A 26,694-nucleotide genomic window follows, 5' to 3' on the forward strand; every position below is an offset into this window, starting at 1 on the left:
AACTTTCAAAGATTAATTTACTGCCATTGCTGCAGGAAACTGTAAATTAACCTATTTCTTAAGCCCTGATAATTCCCTGTTTTCCATGACATTGACACGATGACCCTGTCAGATACAGATGAGCCTGACACAGGTTACCTAATATTCGTTGACAATATAAAGTTGTAATACACCCACTGACCACGTGAGTGCGCCATTTTATCGCGAGTCCCATCACCAATGTCAGCTTCACCTACCTCTGACACAGGTCCTACAGAGATAACTGTCTGTTGGGTTACTGAGCAGAAGATGTTAAAATCTCTCAGCGTAGGATTTAATTTAAACTTGAATGTTACCGTGTGTGAGTTCAGCCTCTGACAGACAAACAGCAGATAAGTGGATGTCATGTCATGCATGCTCTGAACCCATCCCTTCACAGAGGGAGGAGGCACTCCTTCACTTCCTCAATCCAGTCCTCATCTCAGGGCGGCAGTCAAGACCCGTCAAGTTAACTGTTGTCAGCGGTGACGAACAGGAAGCTGGGCTGTTTCACTGTCAAAATTGTGAAAAGTGTGAAATAGTTACATGAAAACAATGAGAGGATCTGGTTGTCAGTCTTTATCATGGCTGGATGAGTAAACCAGGTAATCACTCAGTAATCCCAGACCTCAGTAGTCCAGACAGGCCCAGGTTCACTGTGTGTCCATTACTTTTTGTAAACTGATTACTTCTAAATTATAAATTAACAGTCCTAACGCCCCCCCCCCAACACCACCACCACCACCACCCACACACACACACACACACACACACACACACACCACTACGGCCGTAACTGTCACCCAACCCTGGCAGTGGAAATACTATATCAACAACAACAATATCATTAAAACGCTGCCTGAACAAACCAGCGAATATTTTTGGACATTATTTTGAAATCTGAGCCGGAAGTGTATCTCCTGAGCTGGTTCCATTGACGCTGGTGCGGTAAAGTTGAGTTCAGTCATCAGAGAAGAGGCGCGGGGATAGGAGAGCTACTCGACAACTTTCACACATCGTTTCTGTCGGAAAAGAAGCTGCTTTCCTCTGAGTCTACCCGGGACAGGACACTGACCAACATGGCGGCTCTGTCAGCCTGGTTCTGGAACGAGAGGTTCTGGCTGCCACACAACGTAACTTGGGCGGATCTGGCAGACCCAGCGCCCGGGGTGGAGTATCCTAAAGCTGGGCACTTGTTTACTGCCCTGCCGCTCGCCTTGGGGATCTTCGCCGTCCGGATAGTGTTCGAGAGGTTCGTATTTACCGCTCATGTCGGCTGTTTTCATGTAAGTGAGGGAAATTCCCCCAAATCACTTTAACGGATGTTTTTTTTCACAGCAGATGAATGATGGGAGGACCAGTATCGTTTTAACTGTGTGTTATCTCAGGGCTTTACAGACTCTTTAACAAACGTACACAACAAAACTACTGTCTGACTCCACTGTGTTATCTCGCTCCTCTACTTTAAAGACAAGTGTGTGAACAAATTGACTTTGAAACATCCTAACTGCACGTGAACGCAGCACTGTTGCAGCTAAACATTTTGCAGGGACACATCTTTGTACAGTGTTGTCTCAGATGTTTGTGAAAATGGAGGCTGGTTTGTTGACCACTGAGTGTCAGAGAGAGGTTCAGGGTCTGTCCTCTCCACCTGCTGCTTCATCTCACAGTCATTATCATCAGGTTATATATCCAGGCCTGAGAGCTCAGCTGTTATTCAGGCCAGGCAGTCACATCCTGACATACAGGTACAGCCTGGGTTGGCACACATCTGGACGGCAGCCAGCTGCAGGCCTCACTACACAACCAGGAAGATATGTCCTGGAGGCTTTTTCTGCCTGGACAAACCAGAGCAGTCAGTTTTCACTGCTCTGACTGCAGAGCTGAGATGTGCTGAAGTTTTCTCTTTACTCACCTGACCCTCTTCCTCAAACAAAGATAAGCTCCAACATGCTACTATAACCCTGATAAGACAGAGAGCAGAGGAATTCCACATTAGGCAATCTCAGGGTGTCAGTGATCAGTGTGGTGTCACCGACAGGGAGTTGTGACTGTGACACCTGGAAATCCTGATTCCTCTAAACATCTCTCTGATTTCTCTGTGGGAGGTGTTGGTGCGGTTTAGTCTGTTGGTCTGAGAGGACGAGGGGTGTACAGATCAGATCTGACAGACCCCTGAGCTTCAGCTAAATGACTCCAGTTAAACAAACACTCTGACACCAGTTTTAACTGGCAGACCCTGAACTCACCAGCTGTTCACAACAGGAAAACCACATTCACTCATTCACTGACTGAAATTTTGGCTGCTGCACTGAATGACCTGATATGGTGGTTTTCACTCAACACCAAACTTTACTCAACGTGTCAGTCAAGTATTTTCAGCTGGTGATGTGTTCAGGGAGATTTCTTCTTTCTGTAAATCCTGACAGACATGTGTGATGGAGGTCTGCATCATACTCTTACCTTCAGGAGAAAAGAGGAGACTGTCATCTCCATACCAGCCTGTATGTATGGACCTAACTCCTGTTTCAGATCAGACTCTTTATGTTACTGCTGTTGAATGTAATCATGATTAATTCTTTATTAGATCCATTATGTAACATTTACACTCTGTCATTGCTTCATTAAACAGTAGCTGTAGTTTTTGTTTGCTCAGTGTTGAGGTCACATACAGAACGCCAGGATATGGAAAATATAAGAAGGGTGATATAATATCAGTAGAGATATGAAAGAGGATAAAGGTTTCAGTCAGTATGATGATATAATGAGACTGTATATGATCTTTGTGCTGAAGTAGTTTGATTGATCAGGTAATTGATTCATTATCCTGGATTAGCTGACCTTGTTCTCCTCTGGTTGTAATGTATTGTCTTGATAAAGAGGATTTCAGTTGGTTTTCATGTAAAATGCTGCAAATCCTGATGCATACTGATGCAGAGATTATGAAATGATATCATCTGAGATTTTATCCGTCTAACCTCCCTAACGTCAGTGAGACTGTGACTGTGAGTACAAGAACAGTGTACATGATTAAAATGAACAGACCTTAGATCAGCTCTGATATTAATCTGTGTTGGCCTTTACATGTTTGATTATCAAATATAACATGAGGCAGCTGTGGTCACTGACATATCTCAGTCAAACCACACGGCTGTAAAAAGCTATTGGATCAAAGGTCACAGAATGATAAGAGAGCCCAGGAGTCACCATCAGGCTGTTGGCATCATGGGACCTTGATGTAAATGTTCTCTATAGCTGTCTGACAACAAACACAAACGCACATCAGGAACTACACCTGCAGAAGTCTAAATTCTACACCAGTAGTCTACACCATCAACAGGGCTGGCTGGTCTGTGTGGTTTAAATATTCCTGTAAATCTGAATTAGCATCAGGCTCTCTCTGTCTGGATCAGACACAGTCAAGTTGTAAATAAGGAGCAGTCAGATATCAGAGCTGCTGAGCCGTCTCAGGTACCTGTCCCTCTGAGAGGGTTAGAGACTGAGCTCAGCCTGATGGGTGATGTTATCAGAGAGTGTTTACTCCGTCACTGCTCCACGCTCTGACCGACCAACCGACCAACGGCCTCGTTAATTTATTTATCAGAGAAAAACATCACACACAGCTTCACTTCCTGCTCGACTCTCTGCACACGCACACTGTACTTTATATCACACGCACACTGTACTTTATATCACACACACACTGTACTTTATATCACACACACACTGTACTTTATATCACACACACACACTGTACTTTATATCACACACACACACTGTACTTTATATCACACACACACACTGTACTTTATATCACACACACACTGTACTTTATATCACACACACACACTGTACTTTATATCACACACACACTGTACTTTATATCACACACACACACTGTACTTTATATCACACACACACTGTACTTTATATCACACACACACTGTACTTTATATCACACACACACTGTACTTTATATCACACACACACACTGTACTTTATATCACACACACACACTGTACTTTATATCACACACACACTGTACTTTATATCACACACACACACTGTACTTTATATCACACACACACTGTACTTTATATCACACACACACTGTACTTTATATCTCACACACACTGTACTTTATATCACACACACGCACTGTACTTTATATCACACGCACACTGTACTTTATATCACACACACACTGTACTTTATATCACACACACGCACTGTACTTTATATCACACACACACACTGTACTTTATATCACACACACTGTACTTTATATCACACACACACACTGTACTTTATATCACACACACACTGTACTTTATATCTCACACACACACACAGTGTTAATGTGTCTGCAGTCACACAGTTTTGATGGTTTTTTCTCTCAGACACATTCTGCCACAAACAGATTTTGATAAATGGTGTGATCCTGATTACGTTCTGTCTTTCCTCTGCTGTGGGAGCAGTTGCTACTTCACAAATTGAAGTTTTTTAAATTCCTGTTTTAATTTTTTCTTTAAATGATGTCTTTAATGTTACTGAAAAAACAAAGAAACACAGCAGGTCTGTTCTGGATGGTGTAACATAGGTTTATATTACGTCCTCCAGTTTGAATAATTTCAGCTTTGTTTCTGAGAAATCCTGTTTTCTCTATCACCTTGGCTCTAAATCCCACAGCACCTGCTGCTGTCATGGAGGAGAAACCAGTCAAAGACATGAATTAACGGTTCAGGTTCTTCCCAGAATTTAAACCTGAATTGACTTAATCTGATTGAGTTTTCAGTTTTCTCAACAACATCATTTTTAGCTTTCTCCCATCTTTAACAGCACACCTGACAGAACGCTTTAAGCTCAGTGTGTACACTAACACTTTCCAACTAGAGCTGCAGCGATGAATCAATCCTCAGAAGAGTCATCTGCAGTTATTTTAATTTCCAATGAATCCTTTTTGGTCAATTAGTCATTTAAGCAAAAATGTTAAAACAGTTCCCCTGGTTCTAGTTTCTGAAATGAGAGGATTTAATGGATTTGATTTTTTTGATCATATAAGCTAGTACACTGAGTATCTTTGAGTCAAATGGAATAAGAAATATGGATAAACCACCTCTGGCTTTTTCACTGTTTTCTGAGACAATCTGCTTTTTAATCACTAATGAAAATGATTGTTAGTCTCAGCTTCCAACCATTTCCACAGCCAAAACAGTCTCCACTGTTGATACAAATTTATTCCATCTGCTTACATTTAAACTGACACTCTCCTCTCAGCACTTAGATTTTAACTGCAGTTTTATTTCTCTCAGAGTTTGTATTTCAGCTGTTTCAGACGATTTAAATGTTTCAGCAGTGAACTCTTTGCAGACACACAACCTGCTGTGGTTTCCAGCCTTTGTTGTAGTTTTTAATCTCAGACAGCTATTGTCTGTGACAACATGCCCTAAAGATGAGATAATTCAGTTCTGTCATTCAGGAAGAATAGTTTTCAGAGTCTTAGATTTCACCAGCATCTGTTTTCTAAAGTGTTTGTCCTGGAAAGGCAGCATTTGTAATCATGGAGCAGGATTCCTCGTTTACCTGCAGGTAATTCCTCTCTCTGACTAATGTGACGGCTCTCCTCAGCCTGAGCACGCCCCCCTTCTTCTAGACCAGTTTCTTCTTGCTTTGTCATAATCACTGCTTTGCTCTTGGCTCTGACTGTGTAGATGGAGCAGCCAGGCTGTTTAATGTGTGTGAGCTCTGTAAGCCGTGTCATGAGTTAAACTGTGTTCAGACTACAAACTGAGATGTGTGTGAGATTATTATGAGCAGTCAGACTTGTAATCTGTTGTTGCCTGTTGTGACTGTTTCCTCATAAACTAACTTCATGGTATTCTGTCTAAAGCAGGGCTGAGACTGATCTGGTAAATTAAACTTCCTCCTTTGTTCAGTGCTCTGTTCATTGTCATCATAATCTGCCACTGCCACTCACTTTTCTTCCATTTAACTGGTAACTTTGAAACAAGCCTTTAACTGAGCAGTTCAGATGAAGGCCACAGTTCTGTGCTGTGAATAGAGCCAGGCCTTCAGACAGACCAGGCCTCGACTCTTGGAGGTTTTCTCCAGTGTTCAGGTTGAATGTAGCTCATCATCAGGACTACCAGCCGGTCCCATAGAGAACAGCCTTTGTGTATGTTGGAGCACTGACAAGGAACAGGGATGTTTTGACATTTAACAGAAATAGATTGCTGCTGTTAGGGTTAGGGTTAGACTATCACTGCAGGCTCAGGCTTGTGTTGGGTATTTCTGTCGATTCACCCTCCTGTTTGTCATAAATTTGAAAGGCCTGTGCTCACAAGATAAACCTAGAGTGTAGTCTGTATCTGTGTCACGTCAGCTCATCTTTTAGCTTTTAGCCATGTGATGTGGTGAGAGTTTAATAGAGAGATTGTTAGAGAGCTGATACCTCACTACTGAGTCAGTTCAGGGTGAATCAAACTCAGAAACTGAATCTGTGCCACCTTTGAGTTTTAAGATGATCAAAGTGCCAAACACTAATCGCTCTGTGTTGGCTCTGCTTGTTAAAACTGTTTTATGCTCAGGGTGCACTTAAACAGCATATAATCAGATGTAGGATTGAGATAACTCTGTCATATATATAGGTTAAATCTGCTCCCTGCTTTGGACCATGTGAGAGTTATACAACCCAGCCACATACCTGTCATTGCTTTAAACTCACAGTCACATCAGGACAAGCAGAACAGAGCGCTGAGAGGTAAATCTGGTTTTTACAGGGAGAAAAACAAAACAGGGAAAGAAGAGTGAGTGGTTTTACATCAAACAAAAGGCACTAGTTTTTGTTTTTCAGAGTTTTTCCTTTTTTTTCATCTTTGCGTGGTGAAACACAATGGTTGAGACTATTCTGTAGTGAGTGTCAGATTCCCACCAGGAAAACTGCTTGTACACAGCTGGAGACAAAAGAGATTTTATAAAGAGGATTTTACCACAGTTCAGTACGGGTTAAGTATTTCAGAAGAACCTTATTATATCAGGTTTAAAGCAGCACTAGGTAAGATTCACACATTGAATTGCAGCCATTTTATCATTAGCTGACATCACAGGTGTTTCTGCACCTATGAGACATTTGCTCTCACCGGTGTTAGACTGAAGCATATGAAAAAGTTTCCAAAACACCAAGAGAGGGCCTTGTCTAAATATGGATCAGAAGAAACACACCTGTTGTTCTTTCCTCTGGTATCTCCTGGTTGATCTTTATACAGGAGGCATGTTGTGCACAAGTGGCAACAGAAAACTGTCCCTCAGTGTTTCCTAGTGGTTTTAATGTTGGTGCTGCTGTTGCGAAGAAGATCATAGAAAGTTTCACCACTGCTGATTTTAGTAAGGTCAAACAGACAATAAATCATCTGTTTACTTCTGGCTGCTAGTAAATACCCGTCTGAAGTTTACTCTTGTTTTACTGTGGTTTCGACCATTTCCACTATCGAGGGAAGCTGCAGATGCCTACCACGAAAAACAAAAGCACTGTCTTCTTTCTATTTAGGTTGTGCAGAGGCAGGTGCACTTTACTCTGATGGTGTCGTTATTCCATAGCCTTTACATTTTACTATCAATATTTACCACACAGTGATAAAACAGCAAAGTTATCTTTTGTCCCTGAAATTTGTCGTAGTCTGTTGTAGTCTGCTGTAGCCTGCTGTAGCCTGTTCTAATCTGTTGTAGTTTGACGTAGTCTGCTGTAATCTGTTGTACTCTGCTGTAATCTGTTGTAGTCTTCTGTAGTTTGTTGTAATCTGCTGTAATCTGAGAGCTATTTGATCACATGATGCAGTAACACAGTTCAGATTGAAAGAGGGTTTTATCTCCACTCGCTGACTCATTTCCCTCAACAGTCTGTTTCAGTCAGAGTCTGAACATAGTTTGAATTCCTGTTTAACACTGAGGCTCATGGCCAGATGACAGATTTACAGTTCACCCCCAAACTATTTACTCTGCAGTCTGTATAAAGATGTGTTATACTGTGTGAGTTTCCTCTGGAGGTGACCTGAGTTTTACTGCAAGTCATTAATAGATAACAGGATGAAGAGACACTTAAAGTCACTCACTCAGTTTTCATTTTGTTCATGAACCATTCTGTTTATTTATTTATCCTCGTGTGTAGTAGAAGCATGAATATCTGACTCTCTAAACTCTGAGCTGACTCACCGTCTGAAGCAGAAGAAGAAACAAACCTACTACAAGTTTCTGTGATGTCAGCCTCAGAGAAACTCTCCTGTTTCTCCTGTTTGGAGAAATATGTTGTAGATTTCACTGGTTCAGACCAAAGGACTGTTTTTCTTAGACTTTCTGTGCAGCCACACTGACAGTGCACAGACTTGTAAATGATTTATTGGGTCTCTTGATTTTGCTTGACAATAGAACAGTATTTAAAGGGATAGTTCAGACAGTATGTATTTAGCTGTGCTGGTAGATATTAAAATATGTTTGGAGATGTTCAGTAGGCCAGTGGTCAGATCAAAAACACAGCACTGAAACATGGTTGTGTTTCTGCTGATTTGTGTCTGTTGATAACTTAGATATTTTGTTGTTGATGGTCAATGTATCACCTGTTATTGCAGAGTAGAGGTGTGAACCAGGATCTTTAATACTAAACCAGACTGAGGGCGAGTCACAGCTGAGTTTACCAGCCCTTGTTGGACTTGATGTTTGAGCTGTTTCTTCCTTAAAGGAAAGGATGTTTGCCTTATTTGGACACAGAAGGAGACTTTCTCACAAATAAATATTTATGGCCATAACAAACCCACACAGCACAGCTTTTCTGACTTTAATCAAATAAACGTTTGGTGTAAACTCAGAGCCTCTCTCTCAGCTGTTCAGTCATAATGCAGAACAGACCTACAGGCAGGGCAGGGGTCATTCAAGGTCATAATGTTCCCATAATGAAGAAGACATCGAGGAATCACTGGGGATTTTCAGAAGCTCCCCTTCAGCAGCTTGGTGCTGCATTTCATCCATTACTTGCTGTTAGCTCACCAGGCTAATGCAACACATTAACCACATGGTCTGTCTCTGTTTTCCTGCTGGAAACATGCGATGTACAATGACAGGCTGTTGGTACACAGAGAGAAAATAACTGACATTTGACTGAACCAGTTATGAACCTGAAGCTGTAAGTGATCAACATAAGCTCAGACCAGACTCAGACCTGAGCTGTCGGTCGATATGTTGCATCAAATTATCATACGTTCACTGACAGGTGATGAGATGTTACTGTAATGTAGTGGACTGTAGTAGTAGTAGTAGTAGTAGTAGCAGCAGCAGCAGCAGCAGTATTAGTACTTTATTGAGTTTTTTTCCATTTGAATTCTGTGGCCAACAACCATCCCTAACCCTAACCCTTTTAAATGACTGGTCAGAAACCCATGATGACACCTGATGTCATAAACAATCTGTCACTTTAAAATATTTTCATACTCATGTATATTTTCTTGAGTTCTTTGTGAAGGAACCCTGAAACCCCAATGTTTGTTATATGATCACTGATTGAATGCATCACCTCATTACAATCAGGTTCTGTAGGTTTTCCTTTCAGAGTTCATGTGTAGTGTGTAGTAGGAAGTGTGTAGTGTGACCCTTTGTTTCTTACATCTCCACCTCTGCCACAGATTTATTGCCAGTGCCTGTGCCCGGAGTCTCCACCTTCAACCAGGCATTGCTAGAAGAGCTCAGCCCAATGCAGTGCTGGAGAAAGTGTTTACATCCATCACAAAGGTTGGACTTCTCTTCTGACAACTACTTTCCTTTTTTGTATTTTAAAGAAGCATTTATCAGTGTCAGTAATAGTCATCTACATCCATATTATACATGTGATGGAAATGTAACATCTGACAATTATTCATGTCGTCAGACGACTCGAGCTGAAGATTTAGAGTTTTCCAGAAGCACCTACTGTCAGTCAGATCACTGGATGTTAAAATATGTCCAGCTAACTTTATTACCGTTTCATGTCATGTCACCATCACTTTTTATAACCCTAGAACAGTAACCTTTAAGTGGATGAAGGATTTTAGTCATCTGGATCTGAAGTTATCATAGAAAAACAAGCTGAGTAAATAGCTTCTCTCTCAGGCTCCTCCTGACGTCCTGTATCTGCCAAAGAATATCAGGTAACACTGATTTCTAATGTGAAACTGTTTTATTCACTGGACCAGTTTGTTTTGGAGAGGGGAACGATTCAGCTCCTGGTAAAAACTCCCGAACAGTGAAAACTGAAGGAATCTCAACAGCGATGAAAACAACAACTCCCATGATCCCATGCTGGATTGATGATGTCATCAAATCAGCAGATAAAATCAGATATTTGCATTAAACACTCCAACAGAAACCTGCTCTGTCATGAAATCACTGTTTTCTTGATTATTAATTTTCACCTCTGAGCTGAACACATCTGTCCTGATTTGTAACATTAGCTAAAAATATCTCACCCCTGTCCGGTTTGAAGTTTTCTGTGAAATAATAACAGTACCAATAATTTCTGAGTTTGTCGACTTCACATGCTGCTGCAGCTTTTTATTCTGAGAGTCTGAAACATTGAAGCTTCAAGAGTGAGCTGTGAAACTGCAGTGTGCGAATGCACAGACTGGATATTACAATATAATGACAGAGCTTTTTTCATCCCTGCTGGCTCCGTCATACAAACTGAAGTTATTTGCTGTTTCTTCTTTGCACAGAATCCAGACTCTCGCCATCTGGACGGCCTGTCCAAGCAGCTGGACTGGGAGGCAAGAAAGGTCCAGCGTTGGTTCAGACACCGCAGGAACCAGGACAAACCCAGCACACACACCAAGTTCTGTGAGAGCATGTAGGTGAAAGCCTTCTGTGTTCACCTCTAACCTCTCTGCAGGGCTGAGCACACTGTGTGTGTTGTAGTATCTGTATCTCTGTGAGGACAGGACTGAGTCTCAGACCATCAGATTGAGAACAGTTTAGGTTTTTGTTCTGATCTGGATTTAGACTGAGGATCAGAGTAAAGGTTATGGCATCTTGTGTTGTAATGGTTAGGGTCAAATGTATGTTTGATTTTTAACGTTTGATGTAGTTTCCCTCTGAAATCAGTTTTATTTCCTTGGTTATGATTCCCTCTCTTGTTCTTATAGGTGGAGGTTTACCTTTTATTTGTGCATATTTACCTATGGCTTCCAGTTTCTGAGGCAGGTGAGTCTGCTCTCAGTTCGAGTTTTTAAACTGTGATAGAACGGAAATTACTTTGTATCATAGTTTCTTCTTTTAATGATAATATTTGATTGGTCACTGATTGTTTGTTGTTTGTTTTCAGTCCCCATGGTTGTGGGATACCAGGCACTGCTGGTACGGTTATCCCTATCAGGTATGAAGCACTAATGCTCTCTGTGTAATCTATAGTGAAGTTCAGCACAACAACCACAGCCTCAGACATCAACCTCCAAGCCGAACCAACATCTGAACGTTTATTGTAGGGCTGTTGTATTGGACTATATGAGTTTGTGCAGTTATCCATGTGTTGACTTTTTTCCTCTCCCTGGAGCAGATTCATGTCAGTATCTATTTACTTTGACTTCACTGCCTTTTTCCTGCTCCTCTAGAAAAGATAATGTGTCATAAAATGCAGTCGGACTTGTATTATATCAGAGAGTCTATTCATATAGATTAATGTATACCTCACTGGTCTATAGAAGGACAGCTGTGATCTTAATTGCTGGAATAAATATCTATTGAGTATGCTGAATACATGATATCTGCTTGTTACATGTGCTAAATCAACATTTCCACTCATGGTGCTCAGCAGTTATTAGTGTTACTAGTATTGTTATCACTTTAAAAGATGTGTATTTAACTCTCATATCAACCATCAGAGTTTAGAGATATGATGATATAAACCACAACACAACAGAAACTGCTCATACAGTTTACACTGTGTTATATTTCCCTTTAACATCTCTGATTCTGCCAGACCACATCAGGATGTACTCTGTTAAACTTCAGGGCAGTAAACTGTATTATACAGATGGGTCACAAACTAAAGCAGAGAAACAGCTGACAGTGTCCTCATACAGCAGGAAGCTTCACTGACTGTTTTGATGAAAGTTAAAATGATGTGAATCAGATGCTGTGGCCTTCACAGTCACCAGATCTAAACCGAACTGAACTCCTGTGGGAGGTTTTGGACCAATGAGTCAGACAGCGCTCTCCACCAACTTCTTCAAAACACCAATTGAGAGAATATCCTATAGAAGTCTGGTGTTGATGTGTTTATTCTATGATATATGTTCATCCCTCCAGTAGAAGTCCAGAGATTTGTAGGATTAATACCAAGGAGCACTGAAGCTCTTCTAGAGGCTTGTGGTTTCTAACATCTTACAACATCACAGCTAGAGTTAGACCAATAAATCTGTAAATCAGCTGGTTTGATCTGATTTCTCTTTGCAGTATCAGAGTTTATGTTGTTCTTGTTCTTTTATGTAGTGAGATGTCAAACTAGGTTGAAGGTAATGTAGAAAACTGTAACACTGTTGGTTCAACAGAGACAAACTGCTCAGTATCGATCTTCATCGCAGTTTAACCCAAGACTGTCCACTGTCAGGCAAAAATGCCAAAAATAATTAATTAATCTTGTGTGTGTGTTATGTTATGCATTTATCTTTTTAAAAAATCACTCTTCACTGATATTATGCTATAGTCATATTTTTAAAATATTGATATCACTACCAGTCTTGGACTATAATTGCAATATTAAGTTATATATGTCTGATAAAAGGTTTTATACTGCTATGAACCTTCAAAACTGTTAAATAAATTAGCTGTTCAGGGATGTAACCAGGAGCTCTATAAAAGACTTCTGAGAATCTACTTTAATGTTAAGACTGTTTTTCAGATTCTAGTCACATTTATCAGCTCAAGCTGCAGGTTTGATTTTCACTGTGTCCAGATTCCAGCTGTAAAATTCAAACATGTTCAAGGTTCCAACTGAGCTCAACATTCAGCAGGACTGAGATTTAAGCCTTCACACTCTGTCCATGTCCTTAAAGGGAATGAGTGTAGACTGATCTCAGTTTAAGACATGGTCTAGTTCACAGGAAACCATAAGTTTTCACGTCTTATTGCTTAAGTAACCTGGTGATTCACTGGACCAGGATGCTCTGCAGCTCAGTGTTGGTCACATGTCATCCTCTCTCTCTGATCACAGGAGATTTCACTTTAATATTCTTCTTTAATCTGAGTCCCTGAACCTGGCTTTCCTCTGTCGTCTCCTCAGGTCATGACCCCCGGCCTTTACCACTACTATGTGACAGAATTGGCCTTCTACTGGTCACTCATGTTCTCCCAGTTCACCGACATTAAAAGGAAGGTGAGAGGAACAGTTCACCACTGCTGGATCCTCCACAGGCGCCACTCCCTGTTTAACAATTGTTAATATGTCTATTGTTCCTCATTTGGCAGAGCTGTGTGTGTGTGTGTGTGTGTGAGAGAGAGAGAGAGAGAGAGAGAGAGAGAGAGAGATGCAAAGTTTTTCAAACATATTCACAGAACACACAACATTAACACACAGTGCATTAAGACTGAACCTGACATATACGTTTGCTCTGTTACAATCTTTTACAGTTGTGTTAGTTTTGGAGGGTCACATGTTTTTTTTTTTTTTTTTGGGGGGGGGGGGGGGGGTGCTGTTCAGTCTGTGAATGCCTTGTATTTTGAGCACGAGGGCAGCCACAGTCATGTGATTGCAGGATGGAGCAGGCCTAACTCTATTAGAATTACAGAAATTCCACAGAATAGCAGAGTATGATGGAGCTAGTTGCAGCCACAGACACTCACCTTAATGTTTCAGACGTGTTTTATTTTGCAGACGTCTGGAGTGTGACACTGGAAACATGGGCCAGTTGTTTTTATTTGGAGGCTGGAGGAGTCGAGCTGAACGTTAGGAGGCAGCTTGACTGGATTCATTATGTTCAGATGAAGCTGATGAAACTCCTGTCCAGCTGATTGTTTCAGTAGAGTTGTGAGAGTGTGTTTGTAAAAATAAAGGCCTTTTAGCTTAGTCACACTGTGATTACTGGCTCTATACCGTGTGTAAACATGCACATTAAAGCAGAGGAGGATTTTATTCGAGCAGTGACGATGGATGCTGCACTTCACTGGTTTTACAGACTCAGCTTATGGAGTTGGAACTTGTGTTTTTATTAAACATCCGCCATCATAAGATCTCAGCCTGGATTCTGGTATCAATGATAAGTCTGAGAACAAAAAACATAACATGTTACATAATGTTGTCCTAACAGACCATTAAATTCTCTGTTCATGTTAGAGAAGATGTGTGTAGAAAGCTGGTTAGAAACATGGAGCAGACCTCAGCCCACTCAATTTGAGAGGAGAATTGTATTCATGTGGACCAGATCTGCTGCAGACCTCCTCCTGTCCACTCCTGCAGTCAGCTGCTGTCAGACCAGATGACTCCATGGTCAGATGCACATGTCTCTCTGTCTTCAGCTCTGCTCTGTTTGTTTGTCTTCAGTCGCTCTGCACTGTTAATCTTTCACCTGTATCTCTCTCTCTGTCCAAGTCTGGCTGAATAAAACAAGTTAGTTTAGATCAGTTTTAGCTTTTTGTTTACTCTTGCTGAGTGATTACTGTTGATGAAATGATTGTGATGAAATTCAGTATGTATTAGTTTTGTTCATGCTGCTACAAAATGTGATCCGTCCTCGGTGACACGTCTTCACCCAGAGTGGAACAAAGTCAAACATTGAGCAGTTTTAACAGCTTCATGTTCTTTATTGTGACCTTTGACAGTTGACGTGAATAATCAGCGGTGGTGTGATGTGCGGGGCTGACAGATTTTTTTCTTTGTGGTGTTGATGCTAACAGGAAACTAGGTCTGGATTTTAAAAGCATTCACTTGTGTGTTGCTATTTTTAGCTCATATTTTCTGTTGGTGCCAGACACTCGTGACTGATTGTACATCATATACCTTTAATGCATCAGGGTTCAATTGGTTTCATGTATTATTTATAAAGTAGTAAATGGTCTGGTGCCGGTAAAAGCTTTTATGTTCATATGTCTGCTGTGTATTCAGTACTAAACCAGAACAGTCAGGTCTTTGCTCTCAGCTCCCACAAACTGGATCAGTTCATTAAAACAAATCTTTATTTGCACCCCCAGAGCAGTTCCTACTTTCAATCTGTTCTGCACTCCCTATTTATCTTATTTAGCTGGCAGTTATTTAATATGCCATTTGTTTTGACTTACAAGACAAGTTGTTGGTATATTTTCAAAGACCTATGAGCAGCCACTTCTCATAATTCACTAAAACAGTGAATAAGGTCAATAATATATGATTGAATTAAATCCTCTGTCCTCTACAGTAGATAAACAGACTAAACAGAGAGGTGAGCAGTCTGTCCTGTTAGAAGACAGGCTGTTCAGTCAGAGGAGGAGTCTCTCCTCCTACAGAGGAGAACCATTGTACTGAACGACTTCCTGTAGTGATCCTGGTCAGGGTGGAGCTGAAGAGGTCTCTGAAGCAGAACAGACCAACATCATCAGTGTTGTGGTAAAAAATACACAACAAGCTCTCAGAGTAAAAGTTCAGTGCCTGACCATCTCTCTGCCTTTTTAATTTCAGGACTTCCTGATCATGTTCATCCATCACCTGGCCACAGTCGGCCTCATCAGCTTCTCCTACGTCAACAACATGGCACGAGTAGGGAGCCTGGTGATGTGTGTCCACGATGCCTCTGACTTCCTGTTAGAGGTCAGTCAGACAGTGATGCTCTGAACATTGTACTCAGAACACCATAAGGTGGATTTCCATTTTTATACAATGATTGGTGTTTTATTACCATGTCTGCCTTTGTAACATCCACTGTGTGAGTAACTGTCAGTGACCCTGTCCACCAGGCTGCAACACTTATTACCTTGTTCACAGGTTTTCTGATAAAGAAGGAGGTGTATGTAATGAGTTGGTGTGAAACCTTAACCCAGTGTTGAGACATTTTGAAGCCCATCTGGCACTGAACCGGAATTATCATTAATGTTCTGTAAAACCAACATGAAAGCCAGAGGAAGCTATGACTGTACTCTACAGACAGCAGTTTCCCTCAGGACATTTATTGTTCAGAAGCCTTTTTGCTTCACATCAGCTGTTTTCTGAAACAATAGAGATGAATTGTGATTAGTGTTTAGTGTTTCCAGTCACTTCCACTTGGCTGAAATCCAAAGAGATTAACAATCTGAGTCTGCGAACTTGATACGGTTGATGTGTATAAGAAAAAAAATTCTTCACTTCGTAAGACTTATCATAATGTTTCATTTGTGTTGTGTTTTTTTTGAACAGGCAGCCAAGCTGGCCAACTACGCCAAATACCAGCGCCTGTGTGACTTCCTCTTCATTGTGTTTAGTGTGGTTTTCTTCATCACACGGCTTGTTATATATCCAGTATGGTGAGTGCTTCATGACACCTGCAACTTCATTGCTGTCTGATAATCAATGGAAATATTTCTATGCTGGGTTTTCCCATCAAAGTAATATCTGTGTTTCTGGGAAACTGGTTAACCAGGAATCATATTTGAACAGACCAGACTGTCTCTGAGTGTGTTTGATTTATTTATACAGTTTGACTGTTTAATTCACATTATTCTCATACTGAAAATATACTGAAAATATGAATATTTTAACACTGTTCTTACATTTCTCTGTAATTTTTATCTTAATACTATTATATTTATACAGTATTTCTGTTTTATTAGCTTTTTTTTCTTTTTTCTTTTTCTTTTTTAACTGTTAATCATTATTACAGCACATGAGCATGTTAGTGCCTTCAGAGTATACCGCCACATATATTTCACCATACATACTGAAAAAGACTGACAATTAAATCTTTGAATCTTGAATGTAATATTTTAGTTTTAGCTGAGCTCAGTTCTTTACTGTTTCAATAGAGAAACATCATAATCATAATTACTGTGTGTAATTACTTACTGTAACTTCAGGCCATATCCTGTAACTGTAATTGGTACCAGTGGTCAGAAACACACAGTCTGTACTCTCCTCTCCTTTAATGTATCTCAGGTGACCCATGAACAAAAACCACACTCTGATGTTTCAAAATAACTACAACATAATCAAACTGCCACCAGTTTGTAAATCTGATGAGGCAACTTCCTGGACGGCCTCAGTGTGTGACTAACACATTGATCATCATTTCACTGCAGAGATCTGCTGTAAGGCTCCAGTCTAAAAGAGCTGTTCAGACTGTTCCTTGACAGAGAGCTGGATGATGAAGCTCAGCCTCCAGAGACAGACAATAGGAGCCTGTCATTGCCTGAAGTAACCTGAGCAGATATATTCAGTGTCTTGGTGTGGATGAGTGATAAAGCTAGTGTTGCGCTGCAGCTACCTGGACTGAAATCCATACCTGTGCAGGGGTGTGGTGGCGGTGGGGTTGTTGACAACCTGCTGCCACTCAGATGGATTTAAAGACATGACCTCACCAACCACTCACCTAACATTACAGTAGATCTGTGTCACTAACACTGACCTCTGAATGGGAATTACAATCTGTGCTGTCACAGTGGGTCTCATTAGGAGAGGTTCATTATATGGTTAAAGTACAGCTCAGTATCTTATTGCTCCCTCTGGGATAAATTATTACATGTCTTGCTGTTTTTCCAGGGTCTTGAACTCCACCATGTTTGAGAGCTGGGCCATAGTTGGGCCGTTCCCGTCCTGGTGGCTCTTCAACTTCTTACTGCTGGTCCTTCAGGTGCTGCATATCATCTGGTCCTACCTCATAGCCCGAATAGCTGTCAAAGCCATGCTGCGCGGCAAGGTGGGTCAGAAGATTCATCACCAGCTATTCTCTGCTTATTTAAAAAGTAAAAAAAAGAACAACTTTGTCAGATATGAAAATATGTTTCTTTTCATTGTCTTACTTGGTAGTAAATCAGGTTTCTTTGGATTGTGGAGATGAGACACAAGGTGTCACCTTTGTACGTCAGTCACATTTTTCAGATCAAATGATGAGTTTCTTGATCATCAAAAATACCTGCTGAGGGTTTTGAACATCCAATTAATAATCTTGTGATTGAGGTGTCTTTAGTCTTTTGGTGTGAGCACCTGTTAGTTTCACTTCACTACACTGTGCTGTAGTTGTAGTTTTTACAGTTTCTGTATTTTCTGTTACATGTCTATAAGTTAAGTCTGGTAACGATCACTGTGCAGTGTAATGTCATGAGGTTTAATGAAGCTCAAACTCTGTCTAAAGATTTGAAAATATTTCATATGATTGAGAAATCTTTTTTAATACTGTGTGAGCAAATATTAACCCTAACCCTAACCCAAGAAGTCCCAAACGTATAGACCCCAAAATATTGATTTCAGACTTGTGGGGACGTAACAGGTTTTTTTTAAATGACTGATGGATAACTGAGCTTATAACAAACAGAGCAGTGAATTGAATAAATTAATAACAGGCCGGTCCAGGAATCCATCTGAGATCAGAGATTGTTACTTGGCTATTTTTGGTGATGAATTTGTCGCCTCTACACTTTTTCCGCAGTCTGTCCCTGACTCTGTGTCATCTCTCTGCAGACGCAGTTTGTTTCCTCTCCCTCTGGATTGAGAGAGGGAGATCCTGTCTTTCTGTCTCTCTTTGTCCAATGAGCCTCCTGCACCGCTATCTTGCTTCTCTCGTTTTCCTCTGTCTGCTTGACAACTTTACCTTCTCTGTTTTTTGCTGTAAGTTTCTGTTCACTCCCTTGGTTGTTCTGTCTGTCCCATCCATTTCCATCAGTGCAGCCGCATGGGTTTAAACAGCTGCTGACACTTTAGATTCAACCCCACTGACAAAGTCAGAAAATAGGAGGAGGGCTGTAAATGATGGGTAATGTGGTAATGGTGTCATGAATGTCAGGTATGTCCAACTGTTTCTCATTAGATGGAGTATGTTAAAACTGTCCCCACATCGCCACCCTGTGGCTGTGATGAACATCAATGTAGTACAGTACAACAGTGATGCACTGGATTTAAGTTTCACGGTGAAGATTCACCACCCGACATTTTCTATAAAGATACACTTAATATTACACTTTCTTCAGTCTTTCCTGTGATGTTGAATCAGTCCCTCCTCATTGATTTAATTTCTGTCCACTGTCCGCAGCTCAGTCAGAAATTTCAGAGAACAGTTCAATTGTTTTATCTGAATAATTTTTGAGGCTTAAAAAGGTACGACCGTAAACATAATTCTATCAGAATGTCTGTTTTTAATCTCATGATGCTTGATAACAAAGAACAACAACCAGACCAACCCCATTAGTCTAGTTTCACCTCATGATGTTCTGGTGTCCAGTATCTACAGATCTCAGCTCGCCAGAAAAAATAAAGAGGAGAGGAAGATGAACTCTGAACACTGATAAATATCCTCTTCCATTGTCACAGACCAGCAGGCTTGATAAAAAATGAGTTTGTTCTGTACTCTGCTGATGTTATTTCTCATGATTAAATGAACTTGCAGCAGCAATACCAGCAACTGAAATTTCCTGTTGTTGTTTTAAAAACACAGAAGTGGTTCCAGATGCAGTTTATCTCCACCTGGTAAAGATGAACCACCAAGTCAGTTTCATATTTAATGGAAAATAAATTCATAGGTGACTTCAATAAGAATTACAGATGCTGCTTTATATAATAATAATAATAATAATAATAATAATAATAATAATATGAACTTGTCATCTTGGCATTACACATTAGAAAGATAAACTGCCTCTTATAATGTCTCATATTCTTCATTTATAAAAACATCCAACATACAGTAATAATTTTTCTTTTTGTTTTTTAACCTGTGCAGCAAATTTAAAACACATAACCATCTCCATATTTCCTGCCTAATAGGTGTGCAACGACGTCCGCAGTGACATTGAGAGCAGCTCAGAGGAAGAGGCGGACTCAACCACAGAAGGCGTCAAGACTTCAGCTCATTCTCCAAAAGGAGAAAACGGCACAAACGGCCACTGTGCTGCTCCCACCGTCAAAGGCCGAGTGCAGAACCACAGCAGCTGGTGACAGAGCCTGAAGTCCGGAACCTCCTGCAGTTAATACCCTCACGTCTCCAGGAGCTGAATCAGTCACACATACAGTCTACTATCATACAATACACTGACAGTGAGTGTGCACAGATTCATGTTTGTGAACTGATGGTGAATATGGAGACACTGACATCGGCTTTGAAGAGCCCTGTAATGACATGTATGACTTGGGAGGTTAAGTGATATGGAAGTCAGTGGGAGCAAGTGATTTGCATAGCCTTATTCTTCAAATGGGATTTATTTTGTGCTGAGTTTGGCTGCAGATGTTGGTTGGTTTCAATGTTCTCTCCCAGTTTTATTGGTCAGATGAACTTGATTATTTTTTGTTTGTAAGGGGTAATTCACACTGGATCACACAGGACAGAAAACTAAGTGTGTTTAAGGTTTCAAACATGTTGCACTTCTTTTACCAAGTTAAGACATGTCACATAGAAATAACTGATTTATAATGATGTGGTTTTATTGGCTCTTAAACACAGGACAGCTTCTTCATGTGTGACCAGAAATGCAACACTCTTGAAACTTGAAGCCATTTCTGACCTCTGCAGTTTATTGTGTATTTACCCTTTAACCACGTTTGGCTACTTATTGTTTTGTTCTGTTTTACGGTTTTTTACTTCTACTGAGACCAAATGTGTCTGAAATTGTTTGATGTCACTGCCTGTACAGGGATTCAGGTATGAGGACCATACTAAATGTTTGGTATCACGTTCTCACTTGATTGCCTTGTTTAAAACAAACAAACAAACAAACAAACAAAAAAAACTCCAAATATATACTGTCGTTGAGAGATGTCTTTCTTACTGCAGTCCTGTCTAGAAACACACTACTGCACTGTGTGGTTAAAGGTATTTAATATAATTTAATACAAATAGCCACAGCGACACTCATAACATGGATTTGATTCAGGCCACCAATGTAAATAACATGTTCTTGGTTAATTTTCTTGGTGAAGTTTTCATAAACAACACATCTTCTATGAGAGGGCACAACACCCCCACACTGAAATCACATAAATGTCCTGAGAAGAATCAACATCTTCATGATTTATCAGTGGTAAAAGAAGAAGGAATGGGGAAATGTCCACATCTGAGTGAACCTGTGGTCAGTCTTTGATCACTTCAGGATCCTGGTTCTCTGCTTCCACTTTCAGCTGCTTCTGCCTCTGCATGTAGCGGTAACCTCTCAGGGCACACAGGTATCCTCCGTACACCGTCAGCAGCATCATGGAGCCGGTGAAAGCCCGGTAACCGATATCAGCCAGGCGCTTTCCAGACACCATGATGAGGATCCTGAAAGACACCAGCAGCAGAATACGTTAAAACATTTCCGAAAGATAAAGTGGATTGTTACTGAATTTCTTAAAGGGGGGCTGATGTTGAACACCACTTATAGTGGTCACTTCATCCATTCACGGTCATTTGATTTTATGTTACAAAAATTTTCATTTCATTTCATCATGATGGTGGACTGTATTTACAGCTGCCACCCGCTACTAATCTTTATATAACGGATTACTACTACTACAAACTAAACTTTACAGAACACAGTGATCTCACAAAAGATGAAGTTCCGTCAGAGATAAATTAACCAACAACCGGCAGCTCCTCTTCAACCCGGAACAAACTGAGACACAGAGACTGAAGCAGACTGAAACCCTAATACAGACTGACAGACTTCATTATAAACTCTCAGCTGAGTCTGGTTTAACTGTCCATTTAAGTTTAGACATTAAATATTTCAGTCATCTCCATTCGTCAGCCACAGTCTTCCAACGTTACTACCCGCACATTATTTTAGCGTTTTCCAGAATTCTCGGGTCTTTGTCACATCTCTTTTCCGACCAAACACCTTTTTATTTTCTTACCTGTAGTGTTAAAAGGCGACAAAAAATGCAGGTTGATGCAGTTGTCCTCAATGTCAACACAGCGACATGTGAAGTTACCACCCAAGCTAACTAATCTTCGCTTTCGTAAGCTACGGACAGCCGGAGGGGACGTTTCTCTTCCTCTCACAGACCTGTGGTTAAAGTAGCAGAGCGCCGCCTACTGGCCCGGAGAAGACAAACGGTTCACATCGTTTCCTCGTGATGATTTATCGAGTTTTTCACAGTAAGAAGAACATTAAGGTTTTTGTCTGAAGCAAACAGTGTGACTTGTTATGCCATGTACTGTAACACTGTTTACAGTTGTTTGTGTCCATCCTACATAAACACACATCCATCATTCATTCTCACTTTAAATAAACTAGGCCACAACCCTTTGATCTAACACAGTTTCTCTGCATCATAATTCAGTTTGTTAAATAACTTTATTAACCATAACACTTGGTTATTTGAAGTACGTTTAAAATCCCCTCCACGGCTCAGTTCACTAATCAGAATAAAACTGTGATGGACTGAGTTATCTACTGAGGCATGCGCAAAGAAGTTATGACGTCATCGACAAGCCATCCAATGAAAGGGGCTGTTACCTTGATTAAAATTATGGATTTTTCTAGATGTGAAAGTTCCTGGAAACATTTGGGATGAGGTAAGAACACAATAAAATACAAAACACTGGTCCGGTCGTTTTTAGACATTTTAATGTGTAAGAGTTACAGATTATTCCTTTAAACCAATGTTTTCAGTAAATTACTAAAATTAAATTTAATATTCTTGTTTAAATTAACACCAGACTTTGTGTCTGAAGGAGAACTGAGAATCTGTCAGAGTTTGATAAGGCACCGAACATTTCTATAGGAGGAAAGTTTCGGTTTTTACGACCCTCCGTGATCCTGTTAACGCATCACCGCATGCGCACTCCAGCTTTAAGGGTGACGTCAGACGCCGAGAATCGCACACCTGGGCGGGCGTTCAACAGACGGTGTAGGTATGGTGATGGCGGGTCTGAACAGAGAAACTGGTTCAGAGACACCGAGATGATCGGTACAACCACAAGAGGAGCTGGAAACACACCTGGACAGGTGAGTGATGTCTGTCAGGTAGTTCATGTTGCTGCCGTCAGGTGTGTGAGCGCGTGTCAGGCTCGTTGTGCTTGTTTAGACTCAGGTGTTTAACTGTGCTGCAGTATGTTGTAGTGTCCTGTTGTTTAAACTCAGGTTGACAGAGTTTAACAGAAGAACAGTCGGTGTGTGTGGTCGCTCACACACGAGATTAACTCACTGAGCTGGAAACACTCATTAGTTCAGACTGGATTCAGTTCAGGAGGAAACGCGCGGGAAAAAAACATTTTCACTCCAATTTAAGTCAAAGAGCGTTTTCAAGCTGCTCAGTGTGGTTAAAGTCAGAGCTGAAGAGCCACAGAATCTAAACTGATGTTTGTTTAAAGTGAACATAAAGTGACAGGGTGTGGTGGTTATTGAATTCAGTCACGTTATTGATCAGTGAACTGTGAAACCGCTGAGACGGTCAAACGTGGAGCAAGGCCTCTGCAGGTAACAGTTGCTGTCATTTCATCCACCAGCGTGTCCGACCACTAAAGCTGTTTGTGTCTCTGACAGACTTGGATAGTTCTTCAACATTATCGACAGGATTCCTACAGAGACAGAGCTTTTTTATTAACCAGTTTAACCTCAAACATCTCTGTCTGTCTGTACCAGACTCCACTGACAAACAGTGATTTTACTGGGAGCTGCTGGAATAGCATTGCCTCTGTTAGTTACTGTGTGAGTTTCAGAGGAGAAATAAGTTTTCATTAAAACACAAACTAACAAATGGAGGAGCAGACTGATGTCAGGACACAACCTGGATTTAATGAGTCTGTTCTCAGACAAACTCAGTGTGGATTGTCATTCAATTTTCCTCCTGATGGTGCCCCCCCCCCCCCCCCCCCCAAAAAAAAAAAAAAAAAAGTTCAGGAAACATCAGAGACTGGAGATGTGACTCATACTTTTCATTTAATAAACAGAACAGCGTCATCCTATGGTGAGAGAGAGGAAACGACTCCTGGAGAACCTGGTCCTGTAAAACTTGGTGAGTGATGCCTGTAAAGGAGCTGAGTTAGCTTAGCATTGGCATTGATGTCATTGCTGTCAGGTGTGTTGGTTCCTGTCAGGCTGTTTTTTCACAGCATATAATGTTCTGTTTTTATCAAGTTTCCATGTTTAAATTGAAGTTCAAAGAATTAATTGAAATCATGACTCATCACAAGATCTGTCTAAATAATTGCAATGATATATATTTATATATTACATGTTTTATTTTTAGCTTATTATTTAGCCTTACCTTAGACTTGTTGTATTTTGACTGTTTATTTTTGAAACTGTAATAAAATCCATCAGTGTTTGTCTGTATGATGATGCATTTAGGCATTTTCTGCCCTAATGTGTCATCTCTAACACATTTCAACCATGTCATCATAGCTTTTCAGATTCTTGAAACCTGTGAATTAGGTTTTTAACCAGATGTGACCTTTGATAGAAACTGCTAACATGATAAACATGATGAATTCCTGATAAACAGCAGCTGCACATAGAGACATGAGCTGTGTCCAGAAACATCAGCTGACAGAGTTAACAGCTGCACAAGTTAATGTGCTGTTTTGTTCATTTATTGTATCTCTAGCAGAAAATTACAAACACAACAATGTGACAACATGTTGATCCAAAGCCCTCAGTCTGTTCCTCTGTTAGCTGTCACTGATTCACAAACTGAAACTCAAACACACAACTGTCTCAACAGTTTTCTACAAATCATCAGGTTTGCGTCTTTGTTATTTTTGGGCCACACCGCCTTCTCCTGTCTATCCCTCCCTCTTAGTCTCGGCCATCGAGCCAATCTAACGATCTATCCATTTCCTCGTTCATCATTCCAACATGGCTGCCCATCAGTCCCCATGTACTCCATCTCAGTGTTAGATTCACACACACTGTGGTTTGCGTCTTTGTTTGTTATTTTTTTTTGTTATTTTTGGGCCACAGCGCCATCTCCTGTCTATCCCTCCCTTTTTGTCTCGGCCATCAAGCCAATCTAACGATCTATCCATTTCCTCGTTCATCCAACATGACCAAGTTTGTCCCCTGTTCATATGTACCTGTAAACATCAGAGCCTTTTAGATCTACAAAGTGCTGTTTCTATTTTAATTGTGCTGGGTGTTGTTGTTAATACAGATAACAGAATGAGTCTCAGTCAGTCCTGCTGTCCTCTGTCCATTTGCATAAATTCTGTGTATTGAACCTGTGTCTGCAGTGTTTGTTTGGATCTGCTGAGGCAGTGATGGTGAGACCAGGAAGAATCAGGTGTTAGGTCAGAGCTGGACTGATGTGGTTCAGAGTCTGAACAGACTGTTTCAGGACTCTGGAGGATCAGCAAGGTTTATATTCAGTGAGGACAGATGATTTGCTGGTCTTTAAATCATTAGTTATCAATCATGTGAGACAGGGAGGAGATCCAGTGTAAATGATTTGAGGGAGCTGCAGCTAATGATGACAGGAATGTTTTAGTGATGTGGTGTAAATGAATGTTGTATTAAGTCAGTCTCATCAGTCTGTGGTCAGTTGTGTATTGAAGGTGTCTTTGCTGTAACAAAGCCTGAACTCATCTTTCTCCATCTCTTGTTTGTCCATCTTTTTTCTGGCTGCCATCAGTCACAGCAACACCTGTCTGCCTCTGTTTGTTTCATCTGTATCTGTGGCTACAAACAGTTTCTTTCTTAATGGGTTTACTACTAATAAACTTCAAATCAGTTACAAAGTGTTTTACAGTAACAAACTAAAGAAACTGGCAGTGTTTTTATTTGTGCTGTGGGTTTTCATTGTTCCCTGATTATCCATCCAAGTTCCATGTTGTGTTTCTGTGTTCAGGGCTTTAGCTCTATGTATCGGCTAACATTCATATTCAGCCCATCAGATTATTAAAGTAGTTTTTCTCCTTGTTCACCTCGTATTCTGAAAGTTAGGTAATGTCCAGATCACATCAGTTATCATTCATATTTGGTAAAAGCTCTGAAGGTAGCTGCCATTTGTCATTGCTCCTGGTTGATAAATGTGGTGTTTGCTGTGATTTGTGATTTTGAACATAGTTTGTGTTGCAGGACAAATTAACTTGATGTGAGATTCTAAATTCATTATAAAGCCTCAAAAAGATCAGCCCTGTTTTCTCACCATAGATCGATCAGTCCAGAGAGTTGGCAGCATTGTCCTCAGGTCTCATTTTCTCTCCAGGTTTCCTTTCAACATTGACTGCTGCTGTTGACACATATGCAAAGGAGCTGTTTCCTGATTCCATGTTTGGATGTGTTTGGTGAGATTTGGTTGTAGACCATTGACAAAGCAGATGACTTGAGATGTTTTACTTTGATTTGTCCAAGTGCTTCAACAGACACGTCTTCACTCTGTCCACAAGTCAACAAGTTACTGTTGACACATTTGGCCTTTGATGTGGTCGACAGGATGTCTGAAGAAGTAGTTCAGACACACAGTAACCTGGTAATGTCAGATTCAGATCTTAGGTTCTGACAGAATCAGTGATATTTGGACCAAACCTTTGCACATTTTTCTAATGTGGTGAATCAGAACCAGGATTCAATGAACCAGGACTTGTTAACATGACAGAG

General features: G+C 40.6%; 2 protein-coding genes across 2 annotated transcripts; one reads left to right on the forward strand and one right to left on the reverse strand.

Moving 5' to 3' along the window:
* Positions 1–939: 939 nt before the first annotated feature.
* cers5 (ceramide synthase 5) lies at positions 940–20,915 on the forward strand. The gene is made up of 10 exons (XM_018677787.2): positions 940–1,270; positions 9,687–9,792; positions 10,752–10,882; positions 11,178–11,235; positions 11,357–11,407; positions 13,313–13,405; positions 15,680–15,808; positions 16,391–16,497; positions 17,729–17,885; positions 19,946–20,915. Exons 1-10 carry the CDS (start codon positions 1,098–1,100, stop codon positions 20,114–20,116), a joined length of 1,176 nt encoding a protein of 391 aa, XP_018533303.1. The 5' UTR covers positions 940–1,097; the 3' UTR covers positions 20,117–20,915.
* Positions 20,916–20,976: 61 nt separating this feature from the next.
* Positions 20,977–22,167, reverse strand: LOC108884123 (cytochrome c oxidase assembly protein COX14 homolog). Its single transcript, XM_018677789.2, has 2 exons — positions 22,007–22,167; positions 20,977–21,431 (listed from the first exon to the last, which is right to left on the reverse strand). The coding sequence occupies exon 2, from the start codon at positions 21,419–21,421 to the stop codon at positions 21,245–21,247; it is 177 nt and encodes a 58-aa protein (XP_018533305.1). The 5' UTR covers positions 21,422–21,431; positions 22,007–22,167; the 3' UTR covers positions 20,977–21,244.
* Positions 22,168–26,694: the final 4,527 nt, after the last annotated feature.

The sequence above is a fragment of the Lates calcarifer genome, linkage group LG12 (assembly GCF_001640805.2).
Source record: "Lates calcarifer isolate ASB-BC8 linkage group LG12, TLL_Latcal_v3, whole genome shotgun sequence".
Lineage (NCBI taxonomy): Eukaryota > Metazoa > Chordata > Actinopteri > Centropomidae > Lates > Lates calcarifer.

Bases quoted from the DNA above. Each gene is read 5' to 3' on its own strand.
- LOC108884123 (XM_018677789.2), bottom strand. From the start codon at position 21,421: ATGGTGTCTGGAAAGCGCCTGGCTGATATCGGTTACCGGGCTTTCACC.
- cers5 (XM_018677787.2), top strand. From the start codon at position 1,098: ATGGCGGCTCTGTCAGCCTGGTTCTGGAACGAGAGGTTCTGGCTGCCA. The intron at 9,793-10,751 runs GTTGGACTTCTC...TTCTTTGCACAG, and splicing joins TGTTTACATCCATCACAAAG to AATCCAGACTCTCGCCATCT. The intron at 11,408-13,312 runs GTATGAAGCACT...TCGTCTCCTCAG, and splicing joins GGTACGGTTATCCCTATCAG to GTCATGACCCCCGGCCTTTA.